Genomic DNA, 23,733 nt, shown 5'->3' with positions numbered 1-23,733 from the left:
TTGGAATGCCGGACATTGGTGGTTTCTTATCTCTCATATATAACCACTCCAAAAGCAGTGACTAGTGGAACGATTACCATCAGATTCCAACATATTAGGGTATAGAAAAAGCGGACAAAAGACAAACAGATAAGCATAGCTAGGCATTAAAAAAAAAAGAATCAAACCACATTTCAATCTCTCATAAGCATTCTATTACACACACAAAAGAATATTATTGTTCGTCTGCTTTAGAAAAATTTCTCTCGCAATATTCCATGAGCCTGTTATTCCACGTCTCACGACCAACAAGAAAGGATTATTAAATATTAAAGGGCTTTGAAAAACAGGTAAAAAGAAGTGGAAAAAATGGTATAATAATAAAAAGGTAGTTGGTTAAAGTAATTATATGGACAAAATAGGTAAAGAGACAATAGGGTTGTGGATAAGCACTTGTGCATTTTAAAAATGTGGTGGTATGCATGGGGGTTGCTAAATTCGGCATCAAGTATACTATAATTAAAGAAAGCCAATGCTCTACTTTTTTCTTATATATTTTTATTCCATACGGAGACAAATAGCAATTATTGGAACCCCTCGTAATAAAATAGTTCCCCTAATTAGGTCAAGTGGTCACTTCTTTCTCTCCTTGGCAAAGCACACTTTGGTTGGTTCGAGCCTTGAGCCTTGAGCCTTGAGTTTGTTTTTCTGAGTGAACCTTGGTTATCATCGCAAATTAAGAAAAGCTTTAGAAAGTCCCTCAAAGAAATGACTAGGCATTGCTTGTTTTATCCACATACACAAAATGTTACTCTTTACTTCAGCATAGCTTTCTTATTTGTAGTTTTATAGTAATTAACAATGAGATATGAATCGACAATTTTATTTAATTATCCAAATTCGCTTATTAGTGGGTACCACTGGCACTATTGATGACCTATGAACATCCTATCTTTGATGACAGGTGATGCCTAAATTTTTCTTCAGGTAGCGAATAATTAGGAAGCTCATCCAGACACGGTATCTTTCATACGTAACATTTGTAGCAAATATTAGCAACCTCAACCAGTGGATTTACCATAACCAAGAAACCAAACACATGTTTTCCCCAAATTTCTCCCTTAAGGTCCCCCACTGATAACTTTATGGGCCATTAGAGTGCGTTCGGTTTGGTATGGTATCGATGGAAAAAAGAAGAGAGCAATGGTATATGTAATAAGAGAGAGATAGGAAGAAAAGGAAAAGATAGAGAGAGAAAGTAATAGATCATATGGGCAATGTGATTAAAAAAGAAGAGAGAAATAGAAAGAAAAATGGAATTGAAAATGAGATGAATGAGTATAATTTTTGAGAAAAAAACTTAGAATATTACCTTTCAATCTATTTTTGTTTCTTTTAAGAAAGATCAGAAAGAATAGAAAACAAGAATTCGTTGGTGATCATCTTTCTAATTTCATATTTAGGATTGTCATCCTTTGCATATATAGTTTTTTGCTAGGAAGGGAAAAAATTATCCTCTAATAAATTATTAAAGGGTGTTAGTGACATTTTTCTAAATCCAAAGTAATAATACATAAATCACTTTTTATTTAAAACATCTCATCAACATTTTTTTTTTCTTTTTATCATATCATAGAATCTATCATATTTATAATTTTTATCTTTGTTAGATATTTATAATTTTTATCTTTGTTAGATAACACATTGGATGTCTATCAAACATTTTCTAATTACTTAAAGAAGGCATTCCATTAATAGTTAACATACAAAGATATTATGATTGCAATTACGTGTATTATGGTGGACGTGCCGGAGTGGTTATCGGGCATGACTAGAAATCATGTGGGCTCTGCCCGCGCAGGTTCGAATCCTGCCGTTCACGTTTTTTGGCTCTATGCGTCCAAGCACCTTGCATTTGCAACTAATAAAGCAATGTAAATCCACGCCCACATTCCCAATCTTAAACAACATCCTCTCTTCCAACTCAAACTCAATAATAACCCACTATGCACTTGTGAGTAAAATGTTCTTGTGTGTAATTAGATCTTTACACTTCAAGTTTTTTAGCTCTTCATCCAGCTCGAGAGCATTGATATTGGGGGCCATATTGGTTCATGACAATGCATCACCAGAAATGTGTCACTTATTCTCAGTAGAGTAAAATAGTTCTCTGAAGATATTAGGTCAATTATATCTACTCTTGGAAGATAAAAAGATCTCTGAATACATACCGTCGATTAAATTAGTCTCTACATTTCTTAAGTTAATTAAAATTAACATGAATTGTCATGCTAGATGCATGATTCAAGTAACTTTCTTTCACCCCCTTTCACGCAACGTTATTTTGGTATTTGGAAGGTAAGAAATTGCATTATCAAATCTTGTCCAAATTACTTTCTTCATCCTCTCGCATTCAAACTGGCTGGTTTTTGCTACCAATTTCATTTAACAAATAACCAAGATCTTTAACTTGCCATTCAGCAAATTGGAGCTTTCTTCCTTCTAGAACTGAGTTTTTTTTTTTTTTTTGGATGAATTTCTAGTACTTAGATTACCATTCTTATCAAGCAATAAATTTTGAAACTAAAATCTTCACCCTTCTCTATTCAAACGAAGAGTTTTGAATTTTGATTCAATAAAATTTTAGTCGGATCTCATGCTTAAGCCACCCTCGGGATCTTGTGTCGTTGTCAAATACATTGATGGCCGCTCCTTTTAACTTTTGCGAAAGTTTCATGAGTAAGGACCTTTCCAATCTCGAAGCAACCCAGTAAAATATCCAATTTCTCCTAGACTCTTGAGAAATAATTTTATTTTTAAAACTAATCCCAATTCATTTTTACATTTTAACACTAATTCAGTATGATTAAAGAAATAATTTAACTATTTATTCAATATCAATTTATTAAGTTAGAATGTGTGACAAATTTAATGTATAAATAATTTACTCTTATCAATCCATTTGCTACTCCTGAGTCCTGACCACAAACAGTGCGTGGCACTTCCGGAGGCTTCTATGGCTATGGTGTCAAGCATGAAAAGTGACAAGTGTCCTTTAGCTTCCACATTCTGCTACGTGGATCCCGAACCTTCTTTCTTTTCACAGACTCACTTCACTTCGCTTTCTGTACAAACTCCAACGGAATCATATCCGATCCATCAAACTATATATATAAGCGTACGTGGTACTAGAAAAAATAACAGCGACACCGACAGCATCAAGCAACCAACACAAACTGATTTCTCATTTCGTAGCATCAACCGCTAACTATCCAGATACTAATTTTCGCTTTGGTTTGGTTCAATTCTGTCCGCAGACATGGTTTTCAGGCCAATGGTACGGTTTTCTAAATTTTCTTCCTTTTTCCTCCGTGTTTTTTCTTTTCTAATCCTTACTCGACGTTCAACATGTGGTGCAGAGTGGTAATTGGTTAGCACTGTTAAGAAACAGTTATGGAGGTAAAGCCGCGTACGCAACCTCAACAGCACCAAAGATGAAAGCGTATGCAGCTGCGGCTGATTACGGACACAAGCAACAACATGGGAAGTCGGCCAAACGGGACTTTGTGGCAATTTACGTGGCGATTGGGATGATAGCTCTGTCCACAGGGCTGGGTCTCCACACTGCGTGGCAGCAACTGAGGAATTCCCCGACGGTGAGCGTGAAGAAGCAGAGGAGGGAGACCCTCCCCGAAGTGGTGGAACCCGACCACGTGGCGGAGGAGGCTGAGAAATTCATGAAGAAATCCTTCTTCAGGAAGGTGGCGCACGTGCAAGAGCGTAGCTACCCTGATCACCACCAAATCCTTAGTCCCATTCACGGAGATGCCTATACTTATACCCCTCGTGTCGAGACCCTCAAGTCCGTTGGGGTCGATCCCTCGCACGTGTGACTAGATAATTACTCTAGTTTTTGCTTTTCTTACAGGTTGTAAATAGAACTCTTAAGTGTCTATCTATGTGACTTGTGCTCTGCCTTTTAATATCTCAGTTTTGTGTTAGTAAGTTAAATGTGAAAATTTCATGCCAGGCCTCTCTGCGGGTATTTTTACAATTAGTAAGAATCAAGGGAATTATCAAAAAGTGCTTCCATATAAAATATCCTTGCAATACAAAAGAATTTTGTACATTATACTTTTAATTAATAATTTTATTATACATTGACAATCATGATTAAATTGTGCAAAATACGACATTTTATTGGCAACCTCATAAAATTGGACTATGTATATGGCGTAAATTTCCAATTAACGGGACCACATAAGATATCCTTAATCTAGGGAGGGACAGCACAAGAAATTGATCGAGTTAATTAATGTTGGATGTCCACGAGGGTTTTTCTTCTAGTTGACGCGGAGCTTTCAAAGAAGGTTTGATTATGAAAGTGCAAGTTACTTCCAAATTTTGCTAATATCAAATGCATGGAATACTTAGCCCTGAAGCACCTGCTTCTGGACCTCACTGCTTAAATTTGTTTCTCTGTATGCCGCAGCTCTAACACAACAATTTTGGAAATTCAACGTCTTCTGAACTCTCTCCCTCAATACTCATTGTTACAGATCTTCTTTCGTAAGAAGCTCTTGAGGGTTGAGGGTTCGAAAGACTTTTAGTTTCCAGAATTTATGTAGAACCAAAAAAGCTTTGTAGAAAGTGTATACTTTGGTCTTCGAAAGGATAATTTATTGTGATTGAGATCCTTAAAAATAGCAAAATGTCATTTAGGTTCGTGAGAGTGGAATTTTATTTGTCAATTTAGTTTTAACATTATTTGCCTATATGGCAATTGGAAGTGCTCAACTGAATAACACTCAACAATTCAATATCTATATGTGACAAGTGAACAATTTTATCAAGGATTAAAAAATGATGATATTTACTTGTCATTGTCATTCACCTATAGACAGTCAATTGTTACATATCCACTAGATCACTTCATGTTATTCATGTGTGTATCATCAATTGTCATATAAGTAGTTACGATATCACGTAGGTACAAATGTACAAATGTTAACTTTAACATAACAGATAAATTATACTTTCAAAGACTTAAGGTCATTTTAATACTCTTAAAGACATGAGTGATAATAGACCAGACATTTGACTTGCAAAGTGACAATTGATTTTTTTTTTTATTGTTATATAGATGGTTTGTTATTAGTAATAAATTTTGTTCTAGATCTAGTCCGGTAAACCAAAACCTCTTTCATCCCAATCTCAACCGTACACAAGGTATAAAACCTTTCCTCTAACAATATTAAGAATCGAGAAAAGCTAATGACACTCATTCTAACACTTACTTTATCATTTGCTTAAAATTTATTAAAAATTTCCAATTTTGCGGCACATACATAGATGATGTTTACATAGCAAACTTAGATGATGTTTGATCAAAATTACAGTGAGAAAAGAGGCTCTTAAATTCATGTAATTGTCATTCGTGAGAAAGTTAATCAAGTTGGCACACATTTGCAACTAATATTATTTTGAAAAAAAAAATATTAAAGAGCCACAATACACGAGTTAATCATAGAATTTGAGAAAGATGAGTGTAACATCCTTCTTTTGCAAGCAAATAAACTGTTTTTAAAATTTGACCTTCAAATCTTATAGCAACAACTTCATTACATCAAAGTTCAATCCCTTTTTGAAAATTAATTATTTTTCAAAAACTATTCTATAAAATTAAAGAACAACATCCATTTAATTAGAATATACCAATCAAACAAAAATCTAATGCATGTTTCAATTAGCTCATTATTTTATGTATAAAAAAAAAGTTTATACCAAGTAACTTAATTGTCAAACTTAGTTTTAATCAGTGTGAAAGAAAACAAGAAGACAGATAGACGTGTTTAAGTAAAGTCTTGGTTTGATTTTATTCCTAATTACACCCCTCCTTATTTTGAAATATAAAATGTTTCTCTTTCAAAAAATCATCTGATTTATGTTTGAGTTTATTTTAATGTAAATGAACTTTATAAAGGTTATTTTTTCTCCCATGGATGATTCTTAACGTGATTAACAATTAGTTCTGAACCTTTATTATCAATTTTGTGATTTAGAAGGTGAAATAAAGATTTTAGAAAATTTCACAATATGCTAATAAATATATTTAAAACTTAATTCATTATTTCTTTAAAAAATACTTTTGAATATCAGTTATTAGTGATATTAAAAAATAAAATATTATTAAGAAACATGTTTGTAATCATTCGTCACTATTAAGAAGTTTATTTATATTCAAAGGATTTTTTTCGGAGATCACTTGTATTTTCAATAAAAAAACAATTTTACTAAAATCAAATATAACTATTATAAATGATAAAACTTCTCTTTTTAACTGTAACTCATATTTAAAAGAACTTTGATGTATCTCATATTTATCTTTTAGGAAAAGTGAATATATGTTTTAAAGTATTTAAATATCTCACAAGAGAGAAAAAATAATTTATTCCGGAATCTATTTACATAATTTTTTTCTTGATTTACATAAGGTATCTCTCAAACACCAGTTATGTAGATAATTGATATTCTTAATTCTAAAAATATAATATTTTCAATTTAATCATATGTTACAGAATAGAATATAAATCATGATTTTTTTAAAAATAAACTTATTTCTAAAATGTATAAATAAAATTACATCCAATATTTTTTTCGTTGAAATTACATACACATAATTTCAAGAATGAAAAACTAAATACAAAAACTAATTAAAATTTTCACACTCTAATAATTATATTTATTTTACAAGTTTTTTTTATCTTTATATTTCTATATGACATTAATTTCCATAGTTTTTATTATTACCTTTTAATATTTTTCTTCCAGTCAAAACTACTACCCCTAACCCCAAAAAAGTCATTTTCTCTAAAAAGAAAATGAATATTACAAGGTTTCATTTGAAACGGTGGAACTGGGAGAGGCAGGGGGTGTGATGCTAAAGAACAGCGTGGCAATATATTATTGGGTGCTGTCACGTGGTGCGTAAAATCATTGGTTGAAACAGCACGAAAGCAAGAGTAACGAAGATCTATAAGTACCCTCGTCTTCGAACATCACTGAGATTTAAAATTAAAACTAGAGATTGCAAAATTCTCTTCCGTTTCAGGATTAGGGTTTCACCGTTACAGTGAAACATGGCAAAACCAAAGCGAATCTCTCTGCGTATCTTTGCGCTGCTCCTCTTGATTTCCACCTCTTCGTTTCAGCTTCTCCGCGCTTCCGATGACGCCGATGATGATGCGGTAATTCATCTTCTCCTTTTCTTTCGTTTCAATTTTGTGTGTTGCGTGCGTTGGATGATTCGATCTCCTTTATGGTGTTATCGTAATTGACGGATTGTTGTGTGTGGATTTGGTTTAGATCTTCTATGATTCGTTCGACGAGGATTTTGAAGACCGTTGGGTTGTGTCTCAGAAAGATGAGTACAGTGGTAATTAGTACAAACCTCGGTTCTTTATGTGTGATTGCGAATTGTTTATCTTGTGATGATTATACTATTTTTTTTTGTAACGTTGTTTTTACGTTGTTTGATTGATATTGTTGGTTTCAAGAGAATTTCTTACGCACTTCAAGTCAATTTTTAATCACACTACTCACATGTCACGAATAGCTCCGAAATCCAACTCTATTTACATAATTGGAAGAAAATTGGATGATAATCTTTCTAGATCTAATGATTCTAGACGTGCAAAACGAGTCCTGAAAAGTATAGTAGAAGGGGTGGTCTTGGTAGTTGAAGCAATAATCATAAGGGTCTGCTAATCCAGTGCCTAGCAGCAATAATATGAGTTAAATTCTTTCAATTACTTAAGAAAATGTTTTGATATCATGATTTTAATTTTTACCAATAAATACTTTTTACTACTTTCTTAACAAGTGCCTTTAGAGTGCTGGTTAGCTTTTATCCTAATGTAATGACTAATGAGGGCACTAGTTGAGAACAAAAGTTGAACGCTAATTAAAAGAACATCTATTGTATTGAAAACAGAAGATTTATTCAATGTCTGTTTCTTCAAGTAATTAAAAGCATGTAATAAGGAAAACACTCGTTAGCTTGTTAATAATATTGCGTAATTTAGCTCCCATTGTATTAATGCTCATGACACCTTGTCGGATGGGATGTATCTATTGAGAGGAACATATATTGGTCATACAACTATAATGGTTAATAATTAAAAGCTACTTAAGAGTCACATGAACATTAATAAGGTGACAACTGACATGATTTCTGTGTTCTACTATTCTTATCATTCGTGGTAAGATTTAATGATCAGTATTTGTCCCTTTTCCTCTACTTTCTATGTCCATTTGCAAGTGCAAGTGTGCGCTCAAGAAAGCCCTTATTACACTTGTTAAGAATTCAAAAATGGAAGTATTAAATGAAAAGTGAAAGCTATTACGTTTTCAATATACTAAATGCTGTGTTTTTTTAAATTAAATACTCTACTGATTATATTCCTTAGCAAGCCTTCAAGGTATTTTTTAACAGTAGCCATATTTATTTAATATTTAAGGCTGTGTATGTATAATAATCGAATCTTTTACATCATGTAGATAGATATTTTAGTTTTTAATTTTTTGCTATTGCAGTGATGATGATAGTTTGTTGCTGAATCTGATATAATATTTGATATGTCGTTTTGATTCTAGGTGTCTGGAAACATGCCAAGAGTGAGGGACATGATGATTATGGGCTTCTTGTCAGTGAGAAAGCAAGGAAATATGCTATAGTAAAAGAACTTGATGAGGCCGTGAGTCTCAAGGATGAAACAGTTGTTCTTCAGTTTGAAACTCGGCTTCAGAATGGCCTTGAGTGTGGTGGTGCATATCTAAAATATCTCCGACCACAGGAGGCTGGATGGAAATCCAAGGAATTTGATAATGAATCTCCATATTCTATCATGTTTGGTCCTGACAAGTGTGGTGCCACAAACAAAGTACACTTCATTTTCAAGCATAAGAATCCCAAGAGTGGGGAGTATGTTGAACACCATCTTAAGAATCCCCCTTCTGTCCCGTCTGACAAATTATCTCATGTGTACACTGCCATTTTGAAGCCTGACAATGAGTTGCAAATTTTGATTGATGGGGAACAGAAGAAGAAGGTAAATTTCTTATCTGCTGATGATTTTGAACCCCCTCTTATCCCTCCCAAGACAATCCCAGATCCTGATGATAAAAAACCTGAGGACTGGGATGAGAGAGAGAAAATTCCAGACTCAAGTGCAGTAAAGCCAGATGACTGGGATGAGAATGCACCCTTGGAAATTGTTGATGAAGAAGCTGAGAAACCTGAAGGATGGTTAGACAATGAACCTGAGGAGATAGATGATCCAGAGGCAACAAAACCAGAAGATTGGGACGATGAGGAGGATGGTGAATGGGAAGCCCCAAAGATTGAGAACCCAAAATGTGAAGCAGCCCCCGGTTGTGGTGAGTGGAAGAGGCCAATGAAGAGGAATCCAGCTTACAAAGGAAAATGGCATGCCCCACTAATTGAAAATCCTGCTTATAAGGGAATTTGGAAGCCTCAGGACATTCCAAACCCTGACTACTTTGAAATTAAAAAACCTGATTTTGAGCCTATTGCTGCTATTGGTATTGAGATTTGGACAATGCAAGATGGTATATTGTTTGACAACATCTTGATAGCTAAAGATGATAAAATTGCCGAGTCCTACCGGGAGACTACATGGAAGCCCAAGTTTACCGTCGAGAAAGAAAAACAGAAGGAAGAAGATTCGGAAGCTGGATCAAGTGGTCTTGCTGGCTTCCAGGTAATGTCATTTTGCTCCTACTTTTAACTCTCCCACTTTCAATTCTCTTTTGTTTTACTCCTCTTATGCAAAAATTTTCATTTTGTCCTTGCAGAAGAAGGTATTTGACCTGTTATACAAGATCGCAGACATTCCCTTCCTGAGTGCCTACAAGCTTAAAATATACGTGAGTAATAAAGCCAAAATGTATCTGCTGTCGGAATAGTATCTTTGCTGTAATATGTGACTTGAATTCTATCCATCTCTGCAGGATGTCATTGAGAAGGGTCAAGAGCAACCAAATCTCACTGTTGGAATTGTTGTAGCCGTTGTGGTTGTCATCGTGTCAGTTTTCTTGAGGCTCATATTTGGTGGGAAGAAGAAGCCCGTAAGTGGTGAAACAATTTTATTTTCCCCTGAACTTTTAGGTCATTCTTATTATGTTGATCTCTGAAACCCCGTGTGTGTTGTTGTGCAGACAAGGGTGGAGAAGACAAACGTAGAACCAGCAGAAACTGCAACTAGCCAAGGCAGTGGTGAGAATGAGGAAAACAAAGAGAAGGAGGAATCATCTGCCCCTGCACGTCGGAGGCCAACAAGGAGAGATAATTGAAGAAATGATTGAAACTTAACAGACAGGGGCGGCCATTAAAGAACACTACCGCACATAAATTTTGAGCTTAGTTTGGGCATTAGGCCAATTCTGTAGTAGCAGGTTGTTGTAATTTTTCCCTTCACCTTTTGAAAGATGATATTGCGTAAGGAGTGTAGATCAGATACACAATTATTTTTCTTTATTTTTCTGGTAATGTAACACAGAAATCAACTCACTGTTACATTTCCATCCCTGGTTTGAGTACACATGCGTGACGTGATCCAACTTTAAGAATACGTGGGTAATATACGCTGTTTCCGCTGTGTGAATCTTGACGGCAGAATCCGTACTTCACTAATAATTTTTCGGAAATGCTAGTTATGAATTTACTTTATAAAATCCTTTCAAGTTCGTATAATTTTGGGAAAATAACATTTTACCGGTTTACTTGTAAATTAAAAATTAAATATTCCAATTTTGGCTACCCCAATATTATTTTCCCATTTGCGGGCTTAACTATTCTTTTTGCGACAACCTCTACAGTCTCAAGATACAAGCTCTCTTAAACCAACACTAGCACCACTTACTAGCTAGGTTGGGAGAGAAGAAACAACAAAACAAAATACAACTAGTGCATTATTGATCGAAAAAAGCTTCATAACTGTGTTAGATTGTGAGAGAAAAAACACCAAAAACATTAGTGCATTATATATATTATTCTATCAAATATCAAATTTTTATATAAAAAATGATTGATTGATATTTCAAATAGTACTTTATGTTAGAAGAAAGCTTCTAGTGTTATCAAAACTAGATCATTTCGAAATTGAAAAAGACATGCTCCAATAACACTTGAAACTGTGTAATATAGGGATCAATAGTTTCACATAGAGATCAGTTCTATGCATATACTAATGGTTGATATAAGTGATACTGGCTAGTGTTCCTTAACTAAATGGTCCAGAGTTTGAATCTTAATTAATCATTAGATATATACTAATGGTTGATATAAGTGATACTGGCTAGTGTTCCTTAACTAAATGGTCCAGAGTTTGAATCTTAATTAATCATTAGATATAAAATAAATCATGCAGAAAAAAAAAATTGACTTGTATGCATATTATTCGCATCCCCTCCATCATTTTTTGCTACTTCTCTCCACCTCCTCGAAAATACATTATGCCATGTCTCGTATCATATCTAGGTGGTGCTTAGCTCAAAAATCAAAAAGCATATCTAGTTTGATACAATTGTGAAGCTTTTTTCTATCAATAATGCACTATTCATTTAGAAGCTTTTGAAGATATTATTTATCAACCTTTTAATGCCAATCCACGAGTGTGTCAAGGCTTGAACTTCAAGAATATCAGCCTGGACAGTCTTAGAAAACTTTTTTTTTTTTTAATGATGAAAAACTTGATGTATAAGATGTTTCGAAGATCTTGTGTCAACCTTCCGATTGTAGACAGGTAGCCTTTTGATCAATGTTTAGCATTCTTCTAAGTACAGTCAGACAACTTTATGGTATTGTGTAAAGCAATCTTCTAAGTCCAGTTTTAAAATTACATATCATGTTTCTTGTGAATGATTTTGATCATTGTCTTGTTGAGTGCAATACAGTCAGTACTGCAGTTCTTGATTACGCTCGCTTCACTAGAAATTAGTTTCTTGATCATTGCTCAAATCCAATTTCTTTGGATAGGCTTCTATTTTCTTAGGAAGTTTTTTGTAGCCATTCGTCAATCATTTCAGCAACTGCTAAGCTTCTAATTACATCCAGTTAAGCTTTTGAGCAATATATGATGAGCAGCATTCATAATTAATGTGCTCACTCCTTATTATCTTTTTGAAATCTTGTTCTTATAATCATCCAACTCCGAAAGAATCATATAATAGCATTCATTCAGAACACTTTAAAATATCAAAGGATTCTGAACCTAACACTTCATCTTGAGTGTTTTGTTAAGCCTAACGAGGACATAAGGACATAACTCCAGTTATGTTGAATTGTTGGCATAACCATTCCATTTCATTCCTTATGTGCACCTTCTTTGGTCAACCTTCTTCATACACTTTACTATATAACTTAGATTTAATTCTCCGAAACATTCATAATTTTATTTTAAATTTTTTTTAGATTCTATTAGATGCAAAGATTTTCATTCGTAAAAATCTAAAGAACTTGGTATATCTTTCAAAATAGCCGGTCTCATTTTATTATTGTTTTCAAAATGGTTATTATCTTCATATTATTAAGCGTGTAACATCCTCGTTAGCAATTGGCCACCAGTTTGCAGAGTAAGCATTGATATTTTAAAGAATACACAGGGCTTAACATATTTAATGTAAAAACTAAAAAAATATTTTATGAAAATTAAAACAAAAATTGTAATATTGTTAAAAACCAAAAACATATTTATCCCTTTACACTATCATCCAATCAACATTCCTACATCAATGAAGAGTTTGACATTAAAATATGATTATGTAAAAAATTTATCCCGACATTGAACTTAAGCTCTTCTAAAAAGATTCCATAAAACCTCAATTGCGATAAATTATTACTTCTATAAAACAATACCTCTGCTGTCCCGAGATATGAAACACCTGCCATATGCACCTTTTATTATAAAATAAGTTTAAAAAATTGTCTCAGCCTACCAACAAAATTTAAAACAAAACAAAACTTACTAAGGATTACATATGGCATTTTTTTCCTCTACCTTGAATTAAAATGTTCATGCCTATAACTTGCTCATTTTCTTTGAAAATGTCTATTTTATAACTTATCTCCCCTCTTAAAATACACTCATTTTCTACCACCAGCCTTTCTAGCAGGAGGAGCAGTGTCCTCGTCATCAGACTGGATATCTCCATACTGCCACATTCCACGCCTACTGGTTCGAGCTTCGCCCTGGAACGGAACCAAATTGTCAAGGGCCTGTTGTCTTTCTTTTCCGTCCCACCTATTCCTTTTTTCTAGCCTAGCAAGTCCTTCCTGGAAATTTTCACAAAGGAAACAAAATCAGAGAAGTTTGTTTATTAGGTATCATTGAATGTATATAAAAGTATATGCCTTTGCAAGCAATTCAAGCAAAGGGGTGAATAGCAATTAAAACCTGTAGCATGGCAGCATTAACACTGATCTCCGAATCCACAGCTACTAGAGTTACCGCAAGCACTGTCCCAGTACCCTGCCCTTTCGCTTTCCCTCCAGATGTATCTCTCTCCTCGACCTTGGCCCTAAACTCTTTGCCACTGTTTAAAGTGAGTTCGCTCAAATATTCAGCTGCTTCTTGGCCAAAATCCTCTTCCAAGTTTGGAACCTTCACATATGCAAGGCTGCACAATTGTGCAATACCAGGAGCAGCAGATACAGATGGATCGATAGGCCGTAGCTGAGAGTAAGGTACTTCTTCTTGATTTCCATAATCAATATAGAATACTTCAAACATGTCGTTTGGAGATTCAACAGGTCCTCGAGGTCCATTGACTACCTACACAATTCCATACCATTTCATAAAGAAGTAAGTTTGACTGAACAGACTAGGTGGTACAAGCGACACTCTGACTATTTTGCATCTCATCAACCCTATTCATAATACTGAAAATTGCAAAACGTGGTGACCAATAGCATGTGCACAAAGTACTGGACATATAAAGAAATATCTGACTAAATAAAGTCTCGTCTCAGATCCTGGCAATGAAAAAGAATTGTCTAAAGGATCGTGTTCAAGATGAAATATTGCTTAATGAGATGAAACCAAGCAACAGTAATACTATGGGTTTAAAATTCTAGCTGGCATTAATTGTGCAATTAAAAGTATCAACAGGTTGATTAATGGAAGAAAGAGGTTTCCATAACTTATAGAATGAGATATTTCTCATCAATTTTTTCATCTATAGGATGGCAATGTCTTATCAATAGTATGGTACGGAACTAAATTAAGAACTTACCATTGCCCGGTACCAAGATTTATCAGCACCAAAAAGACAAAGGACTGTGTCACCCTTCTTAGGATTGAAAGCTCCAAGCAGAGGAGCTTCTTGAAGGTTCAAAAAAGAAAGCTGTTGCTGAATGGATGCTATCCTTTGATCCCCAACAGGCTGCACATAGAATTTACCTCCACCCAAGACTTCTGTTACTGTCACCTAAAGAACATATAACAATGGGGCAAATCATTCAGCATTTTTTAATACAAAAAGAAAGGCCGTTTATAATACAACAGTATATTAAGAACCTTGAGCACTTCTTGTTGTTTGTTCTCGACAGGTGCACCATTAGATACTTCCTCCCCTTCAACATAGTTCTCCCAAATCTGCAATATAAATCGCTTTAGAACAGTAAAAAGCAAGATAACAGTGGCAATGTCAAGCATGATTTGGGACCTCCTTACTCTCAGCTTTTGCTTCTTGGCAGATTGTTCAGCTTGCTCCAGAAGATGAAAATCAGGAATTCTGTCACTGCCAAAGGAGGTTTGCAGCTTTGCAAGACCAGCTTCGAGCAGTGTAATTGCCATATTGGTCCTTGACTCCCATAAGGAACCCAAGAAAGTTCCAGTTCTGTCAACAGTCTCTACCTCAATCTGAAAATTAAAAAATATATTTTATTAAGAAAAAAATTGACAACATGGAGGAATTTAAGTTTACAGAGGAAACCTAATTACCTCAACATCTCTCTGCATTATTTTCCGCCTCATGAGTGCGATGGATTCATCAGAATATGGCTCATTGCGACCAGGACATCTGACACCAGAAAATGAAAAGGCAATGCTGCAAGTTTCTTTTGGAATTAACAATTTAAAACGATGGCCACTAAGGACATATTCCACAACTGCAGGGATTTTTCTACTTCGGTGAAGGAAAGGCAAGAAATCCTTGGCTTTCTTTGCTGATGCCTAAAATGAATCAAAAGTGGGGAAAAGATTAAGAATGTTTCAGAGTAAAAGTTGAATTTAGTACAATTAACATTTTTCTCACTGTGGTCAAGTCAGTTATATGCATGGCTGGAGAATCCTTGGCAGAATGGATCCCTTTTCTTCCAGAAATAGCACGTGATTCAGCAGTAAGGAGAGCATCATAGTAGTTTGATCTCTCTTCAAAGTCACGGTGTCTAACGACAGTTCCAAAGCCACGGCTAACTATCAACTCCCCAACATTCACCCCATTTTGCTGACTTCCAGCAGGTGGAACAGATGAAGGAGCATCATCACCATCAGCCTTAACGGTGCTGGGTAGGAATACTGATCCAAAATCCATTGCTCTAGCTTCAGAAGCTCCTGATGGAACCGCAGATCCATCTGCTGGACCAACCTTTCTAGAATACTCCATTTGAACATTTACCTGAAAACAGGTGTAATCGATTAATTATAATATATAACTGTATTCACCAATGATAGCAATATAAGCCATTACATATTTATATTAAATTTTCATACTTGACGACCAATGAGGCGTGTTCTCAAGAACTCCTTTGCTTCGCGAGCATATGGAGCTGGTTTTTCATCTCTACGAGGATTGCCTACTTTTGGACACCTAATACTTGAAAGGTTGACTCGCCGCTCTGCTAGTGGACTGCCATACGGAATCAAATCATCAGCAACAATGATGCAATCTCCACTAACAACCTCAACCACCTGGAAAAAGATAAGTCCAAAAAAAGACTTAAAATGAATGAAGATTGAACATTTGGGATAAACTAATACAACAACAACGTCTACAATATATGTGGACCACAAGTCACTAGGTTTGGTTAAAAACCAAATTCTCAGGGATATTATTATTCACCATGAGATCCCTTTTAATTTGGGATAAACCAATTTTTCGAGAAAAATTTACCTTTCCTGTAAAATTCTGGTCATGTATTGCCTTTGAATTTGTTGCCGGTGGTACATAGTTTGTCCAAATCTTTAACCTGTTTTTCTTAGCCTGAAGCTCTGAAGTCTTCAGCTTCCGTTTTGCCTCTTCTTCCATCATATTTGCACTCCATTCAACATATTTGGCAAAACCCTGTATGATTGAAGAAATCAAAATGATAGAGATTTTCAGGCTACTTTAAGTGATATCTCATCAGATGAAGAGACAAGGAAAAACATTCAAATCTCCCTCCAGAAAACTAATACATATCACTTCAGCACAATTATCAAAGCTACTGGCTAAGAAACCAGAGACTCCAACTAAAATGTCAGAAAGTAGAGATTGTACAAGTGTTATTGGCTTATTGCATTAAAACTAAAATAAACAAGAATAAAATAGCTAAAATTGACAATTAATGAAGCACATATACTCTACTAAATCTTAGTTTATTATACAAAGAACAAATTGGCCAATCTTTGGAGACAAGATTCTACCCATACAAACAGTATTGATGCTTTCTTTTGATGGGCCACTTGTTTCTATGAACCCATAAGTCTGCACGAATGGTAAGCACAATTTTCCCATGTCAAAATCCATGGTTGGTATGTAGTTAATAAAATACTCTTTTGAAGCTTCCATACATACTGTGTCATGTTCATCGCATATAGATCCTAATAATGGACACCCCCTCAAATTAAGTTTCAAGTAGCTATAAGTTTGTTGCTCACATAAGCCAGTGTAGTCATGCAAAAGTGGAAAATTATAGCAGGAAATATTAGAAGTCCAACATGAAAATTGTTAAAACAAAATAAACCATAGTAATATCACTGCACAAGTGAAGCACTTACATTTTCCACAAGCTCCAATGCCAGGTCTTTTGCTGAGTCACCATCAGGATAATACACTGACCCAATCAAATTGTTGAACTTATCAACACCTTCCAGGACAATCCGAACCTACATGTCCACTTGGTATTTACAAAACACGCAGAAAGGAAACAAGCAAAATAAGTAACAGAAGCAGATTACCCACATCTCGATTCAATACTCTAATCTCGGTGAAGAATTTAGCTTCAGGAGCAAAAGGATCAGCAGCAGTTTCAGCAGATGCAGATGCGGAGGCTGCAAGTTTTTGGGCAGATGTTAGTGGGGCTCGAGGTTCCCCAGTAACATCTCCATTAGTCGCATCAGCTGTAACCTCTGGTTCAGCAACACTTTCAGGTACCGCTCTCCTTCCCATTTGTGGGGCCTAATTTAAAGGAAAACCATTATTTGCATGCTTAGAAAAGGGTAGAAATAGAAACAGCATTTATGATATATACATACCTGAATTCCAGCAACAAAAACTTGGACAAACTGAAACTCTGGGAGCAAATAGACACGCAGGGTACTGCCATCGCGAACCTGCTCAACAATTCCTTCCATGGGCCTGCCCTTGTTAGCATGTAATAAATCCCTAGCATTAAAGTTGCTAGAGTCACCAATGGCCGATGGTGGTAGATTTCTGATGGATGCCTCAGCAGCACCAGGAATCTGCAATCAGCAACAAAATCATATATGGTTCACTCATGACAGATTATATAATATGTTCACTATGTTAAGAAGGGATAGGAATAATGCTTTTCTATTTTCTGTCACACTACAGCATTAACCCATTTGGTCATTTTGAATGGAAGTGTATGAACTTATATAATATATTGGATGACACTGAGACAAAGCATAACCTTATTCTGTAATTAAAACCTAGTCAGTGTTATCAATGGAGGAATCTAGCAGTAGGCCAAAATTCTACAATATAAACACGCCATTGTTTATGGTGCTGCCATAGCGGGCCTCCCCTCACAGATTGCCTATAGCAGAGGGGTTAAAAAACGCCACTTTATAGTGTTTTAGCAGAGCTATTAGGGTCATTTAACAACATTGAACTTAATATGTAAAGCGACAGAAAATTCCTCATTTCCATAATATGCAGCAACATGCAATTAAGTCAACACTTAGATAATGTACATAAGTAAGGAAACAATTTACATCAGCAAAGATGCCAAATAGAATCTGCACTGGTTTAAAGTTCCCAAAGATGCCAAAAATGCTAGGGGTCTGCATGTAATTTTTGAAGTTGCAAGTAACACACGCGTTGTTCTTTACAATTAAAGTGCGCCTTGTTCGGTAATGACAGTAAGCAAGGGGTTTGCATGTAATTTTTGAAATTCCAACTAACAGAAACCTTGTTCGTTGCAACTAACAGACACATTGTTCACTAATGACAGTTTTTGAAATTTCCTGTTACGTTTTTAACTGTCTAATGGTCCAACACTAAAAACTCATACGAACCTTGCTCCAACGACCAAGGCCTTCTTGTTTAGCTTGTTCCTCCAACCGTAACAATTCTGCTAGGTAAGGACTTGCCTCGCCCTTCTGTTGCCCCTGCTCTCTTATCTGCACCAACAACAAATTGACAATATAACAATTCACCAAAGCATAAATAATTCAAACACCACACAGAAACACACGGCAATCAACCTTTGCCCATCCTGCAGAAACAACCAGCATTGCAACATTCTTATCCCCAATAAAAACTGTGCCAAAGTCACGATTTATCGATGGCACGGTGTAATCAACTCTGAAGGCCACCTCCTGTTCCAATCATATACCAGGTCAGAGACTTAGAATGATTTATCTAAAAAAAACACAAGCAGACTACCAGAGTAAGAGCTACTAAAACGGGAAAAAAAAAATATCATTTTGCCTACCTTCCCAATGCAGAGCTTCCGTAGAAACTCTCTACTTTCCCATGCAAACGGCTCATCTACACCACCTCTACGCGCCTAGCAAATTTTTTAAACAAAGAGCTTTAACGTAATGTAAACACCCCAGAAGTAGCACAAAAAGCAATTTTCAATTTCGAAATTAGAACACGGAAAACATTATTAACACAAAATCGATACAGAAGCATTTCAAAACAATTTCAGTTCATAGTTACAACAAAATATCCATGAATCAAGTAAAATTACCAGTCTAGGAGCCATTAGAGATGATAACGTGATGGACTTTTCAGGCAAAGGACCAGGCTTGCCGGTAGGCATGGCCATGATGACCACGCAATCCCCCGAAGGAACCGATTTCACCTTTCCTCTGTACCATCCCGTCGCTCCACTCGCTGATGACGCCATTTACAATCTGCGATTCACACACACACACAGATTCAAATTCAAAACAACAAAACTTTTTTTTTTCTTTTTATCCATCACACATTGACAGATCCACAGGCAGAAAGCGTGCATGCATTAACAGAACCACCGAAAATCAAAACAGCAGAACATATGCACGATGGAGAATTGAAATTGAGATCCGAATACAGAACAAAACATGTAATCTGAGTGCATGCTGAATAGAAGAAATAAATAAAGAGCAAAATAAATTGGGGAGATCTGAGAAGGTTGAGGATTGATAGAGAAATGCGAACCTCTTAGAGGAAACAGGATTCGGCGGCGGATCACAATGCAGGCAGGGTAAAGAGTTCAATTCTACAAATGGCAATGTTAACGACGAGACTTCAATTCTACAAACTCAGTGAGTGTGTAACCCTCTTTTTCTAACAAAATTACGGAAACTGCCACTTTAAAATCCAAACGGACCAAACCAAACCAAAAATTTCTGCACCCTCTCTCCCTCCTCATTAATGAAGTTTTTAAATGTATTTTGTATTTTCTTTTTAATCTAGAAGAAAAGAAAATAATGCTAAGAAGCTTATCTTATCTTTATTCAAAACAAGTAACTGATGTTGGTTAGATTAGTGTTACAAACTATTGTCATAAATAAATAAAAAATTGGAGTTTTATATATAAAAATTCAATAAAATTCATTATTGTGAAATTTGTATGTTCACATTAAATGCTTTTTTTATTACCTATACTAAATGCTTCCACTTTTTATTGAATTTATTACTCTCCCTCCCTATTTGTAAAATATAGCTAATAATTTTTTTTTGTCAATTGTTATAAGATTTTATTTTATGTATTAACTATTTTTTATTAAAATATTCTTATTTTTCATCTTTCTTGTGAAGATTGAAGAAAATAAATAGACTCTCATTTATGTTAAGAGAAAATTTGGAAAAATATTACCGTTATAGACAAAATTAATGTTAACATATAAATTAACTAATTTTTTTTAATAACCGTAATTTAGTAAACTACATTTATAAATAGGGATGAAGGAAATGTCGTGAATCTTCTTAGTAATTTAATTATATTAGTTAAAGGAATTAAAATGACTATTTAAGAGTGGAAAACCAAACTAATTAAACCTATAAATTAATGTAACAAATATTTTCTGTTTCAAGATACATGTCATATTTGATAAAAAAAAAAGTTCCAAAATAAATGTCACATTGGATTTTAATTTAATATTAATTATTTTTTCACTAATATTCCTAATAATTACTTTTGCTAGACTCATATATAAGCAAAAAAAACATATTATGTTAGACTTAAATATAAATCAATCAAATTAACTTTTCTCTATTAAATATTATCATTCTTAAAATATCATTTTATTTAATATCAATAATAATAATTAGTTTTCAATTCCTTTAATTATTTAGCCGTGCAAATCTGTGCAAATCTGTTATTTCCAATTCTGATTTGTTGAGAATTATTAGGAGATTGGTAGCTTGATTCACTACATATTAGGGCTGTTCACTTGTATATATATCACTGTAAACTAATATCAAATTTATTAATAAAAGTTACAAACTTATTCCTCTATATGGTATCAAACGATCCACCCATTCCCTATTTCTTCAATTAAGGACGTCGTTCTCCACCCTTGCCTCCCATGGCCGACAACAACTCCTTCATTCCGCTGCAGGAATGTTTCTTTCACAAAGGAAATATATCATTGATCTGCTACATAAATCAGGCATGACAAATACAAAATCAGCATCCACTCCTTTGTCAGCGAGTGTTCAATTACTTAAGGATTCTGGTGATCTCCTACCCTCTCCAAATGAGTACCGCACACTGGTTGGAAGCCTTCAATACTTGAGTCTTACACGTCCAAACATCGCCTTCAGCACTAACAAACTCGCACAGTTCATGCAAAATCCAAGAACGGCGCATTGGTCTGCACTCAAACAAGTGCTCTGATATTTGGCGGGCTCTTGTGACAAAGGAGTCTTCATCTCAGCGACTGCTCCTTTGACCTTTCATGCCTACTCGGATGCTGATTGGGCTGGTGACAAGGATGATTATGTTTCAACCACTGGTTACTTGTTATATCTCGGTAACACTCCCATCTCCTAGAGCTCCCGCAAACAACGTTCTGTTGCTCGATCATCAACTGAAGCAGAATACAAATCATTGCCTGACACGACTAGTGAACTATTATGGGTTCTTTCCTTGTTCACAGAACTTGGTCACATGCCCACTGCCAAACCAGTCATATACTGTGACAATCTTGGTGCCACAAATCTCAGTGCTAATCCTGTCTTCCACTCTCAAATGAAACATATAGCCTTAGCCTACCACTTTGTCCAAGAACATGTTCAACATGGCAAGTTTCGAGTGTCTTTTGTATCTACCGATGATCAACTTGCTGATAGTCTAACAAAGCCTCTGCTTCGCCCTCGGTTCGAATCGCTACTGTCCAAGTTGCATCTCTCATCCAGATTATACAACTTGCGGGAGGATATCAATAATAATAATTAGTTTTCAATTCCTTTAATTATTTAGCCGTGCAAATCTGTGCAAATCTGTTATTTCCAATTCTGATTTGTTGAGAATTATTAGGAGATTGGTAGCTTGATTCACTACATATTAAGGCTGTTCACTTGTATATATATTACTATAAACTAATATCAAATTTATTAATAAAAGTTACAAACTTATTCCTCTACATTTAATTCTAATTCTATTTTCAATGACTTATTTTTATTTAGGACAACAAGTTTTAATAAAAGACATTTTAGAAGTAATTTAATTTTTTATTTGAGATTAGAAAAATCAAATAATGTCATCCAACTTTCTTAATTTCTTAATTAGTGTAAAATTAGTTATATTTATTTATAATAGAATACAAAGAAAGTATCACTTTAATTTTTCGATGTAACACTAATACTAAGGTTAGTTTTATAAAATCACTATATCTTTTATGTATTTATTAATTTTTTAATGTGTTTATTATTTTTTTTGTGTGTGTAAAATAACTTAAAATAAAACTTATTTTGAAAAGAAAGAAATAACAAATTTTGGAGTTTACAAATAAAAAAATCAAGAGAATTCACCATTGTGAAATTTTTTTAAAAATACATTAATTAAAAATTAATTAGTACCCTAGACATTGGTTAAAAAAATTTAAAATATAAATGTTTTTATTAGAATGCAAAAATTTGTGTTGTACATGATCTTTTTGTGCTCTCATGTGATTATACAATAAATAATTTTTTCTTTTAATTCTTTAACTAATACTTTAGTGTATTGATTAAAAAAAGCGTTAAATACATAAAAAAAGTTTACATTAAATGATTTTTTATTACCCGGCATTAAATGCATTAACTTTGTTATATTTAATATATTAGGAAAATGTCAAAAGTATTTATTAATACTATTATTTTTAAAATAAAATATATTTTTATCTATCAAAATATTTAAAACTTTTGATTTTAGTCCACACAAAAAAATTATTTATAAAAATTAAAATCACTTGAACAATAGTACTTTTTGTTTGAGAATAAAATGATAATATATTAAATATTTGATCAGGGTATTTTTAATGAGGGTATTTTTAAGGGTTTTTATTAAAGATGATTGTGTTTCTATACAAATTTTCCTATTTTTTAATTTTTTAATCATGTACAATAACTTCCCTATAGAGAAACTGAGTATAATTTTTTTAAAATTTAAAGAGGATTAGTATAATATATAACGAATACCAATGTAAAACAATAAAAAATGACTAGTGTGATAGAAAAAAAATAGATTTTTTTTTGTAATTTTCCAAAATTTCAAGAATAATTCAGTGTAATTTACTTAAATATTTTCTTTTAGTACTCAAATTTACAGTATGAAATTAATTGTTTATAATTTTAAAAAATAAATTAACATTTTTCATAACTAGTTAACTTGTGCATTGTATATAATAAATGTTTATTTTTATTTAAATTAAAATTTATAAAAATAATATATTTAAATATATAAATTAAAATTATAATAAATAATATATTTAAATATATAAATTATATTTCGAATTTACAATAACTTGATATATAATGTTATTTTTAATTATTGAAATTTAATTTAGTAATAGAGATTAAAGAGTATAAATTGAAACTAGATAGTAAAAAACAAAATCAAGTATATTGATAAATAAATAAAAAAAGAGTGTTCCAAGATAATTGAAAGAAAATGTGTAAATGGAGAGAAGAAAGAGATGTTGAAACTTGAAAGTGCTTAATTGAAAGAATGAGAAGCAAGTCTCCTAGACATTCCAAAACGTATTTAATTTATAATATACGATTTTTTTTATTTTTTTTTTGGGTGTGATA

The 23,733-nt window shown here is 33.8% G+C and overlaps 3 protein-coding genes and 1 non-coding gene across 4 annotated transcripts; 3 read left to right on the top strand and 1 right to left on the bottom strand.

Annotated features, from left to right (window-relative positions):
* Positions 1–1,779: 1,779 nt before the first annotated feature.
* TRNAS-AGA lies at positions 1,780–1,861 on the top strand. Its single transcript has one exon. It is a non-coding gene; the product is annotated as a tRNA-Ser (tRNA).
* A 1,301-nt stretch (positions 1,862–3,162) lies between these two features.
* On the top strand, positions 3,163–4,062 carry LOC114413297. The gene is made up of 2 exons (XM_028377610.1): positions 3,163–3,316; positions 3,399–4,062. The coding sequence occupies exons 1-2, from the start codon at positions 3,299–3,301 to the stop codon at positions 3,870–3,872; spliced, it is 492 nt and encodes a 163-aa protein (XP_028233411.1). The 5' UTR covers positions 3,163–3,298; the 3' UTR covers positions 3,873–4,062.
* A 2,963-nt stretch (positions 4,063–7,025) lies between these two features.
* Positions 7,026–10,664, top strand: LOC114413296 (calnexin homolog). Its single transcript, XM_028377609.1, has 6 exons — positions 7,026–7,226; positions 7,345–7,414; positions 8,635–9,761; positions 9,856–9,927; positions 10,012–10,128; positions 10,219–10,664. The coding sequence occupies exons 1-6, from the start codon at positions 7,119–7,121 to the stop codon at positions 10,351–10,353; spliced, it is 1,629 nt and encodes a 542-aa protein (XP_028233410.1). The 5' UTR covers positions 7,026–7,118; the 3' UTR covers positions 10,354–10,664.
* A 2,200-nt stretch (positions 10,665–12,864) lies between these two features.
* On the bottom strand, positions 12,865–19,794 carry LOC114413295 (ribonuclease TUDOR 1-like). The gene is made up of 17 exons (XM_028377608.1): positions 19,654–19,794; positions 19,202–19,367; positions 18,941–19,015; positions 18,711–18,824; positions 18,522–18,626; positions 17,517–17,723; positions 17,224–17,439; positions 17,040–17,147; positions 16,174–16,344; positions 15,774–15,971; positions 15,316–15,678; positions 15,003–15,233; positions 14,733–14,921; positions 14,577–14,654; positions 14,293–14,487; positions 13,455–13,832; positions 12,865–13,333 (listed from the first exon to the last, which is right to left on the bottom strand). Exons 2-17 carry the CDS (start codon positions 19,358–19,360, stop codon positions 13,145–13,147), a joined length of 2,976 nt encoding a protein of 991 aa, XP_028233409.1. The 5' UTR covers positions 19,361–19,367; positions 19,654–19,794; the 3' UTR covers positions 12,865–13,144.
* Positions 19,795–23,733: the final 3,939 nt, after the last annotated feature.

The sequence above is a fragment of the Glycine soja genome, chromosome 5 (assembly GCF_004193775.1).
Source record: "Glycine soja cultivar W05 chromosome 5, ASM419377v2, whole genome shotgun sequence".
Lineage (NCBI taxonomy): Eukaryota > Viridiplantae > Streptophyta > Magnoliopsida > Fabales > Fabaceae > Glycine > Glycine soja.
This window is presented reverse-complemented; position numbering and strand designations above follow the sequence as displayed.

Bases quoted from the DNA above. Each gene is read 5' to 3' on its own strand.
- LOC114413296 (XM_028377609.1), top strand. From the start codon at position 7,119: ATGGCAAAACCAAAGCGAATCTCTCTGCGTATCTTTGCGCTGCTCCTC. The intron at 7,227-7,344 runs GTAATTCATCTT...GATTTGGTTTAG, and splicing joins ATGACGCCGATGATGATGCG to ATCTTCTATGATTCGTTCGA. The intron at 9,928-10,011 runs GTGAGTAATAAA...CCATCTCTGCAG, and splicing joins CCTACAAGCTTAAAATATAC to GATGTCATTGAGAAGGGTCA.
- LOC114413295 (XM_028377608.1), bottom strand. From the start codon at position 19,360: ATGGCGTCATCAGCGAGTGGAGCGACGGGATGGTACAGAGGAAAGGTG. The intron at 18,627-18,710 runs GTTGATTGCCGT...TTGTTGGTGCAG, and splicing joins TTTCTGCAGGATGGGCAAAG to ATAAGAGAGCAGGGGCAACA. The intron at 13,334-13,454 runs GTTTTAATTGCT...GAAAATTTCCAG, and splicing joins TTAATGCTGCCATGCTACAG to GAAGGACTTGCTAGGCTAGA.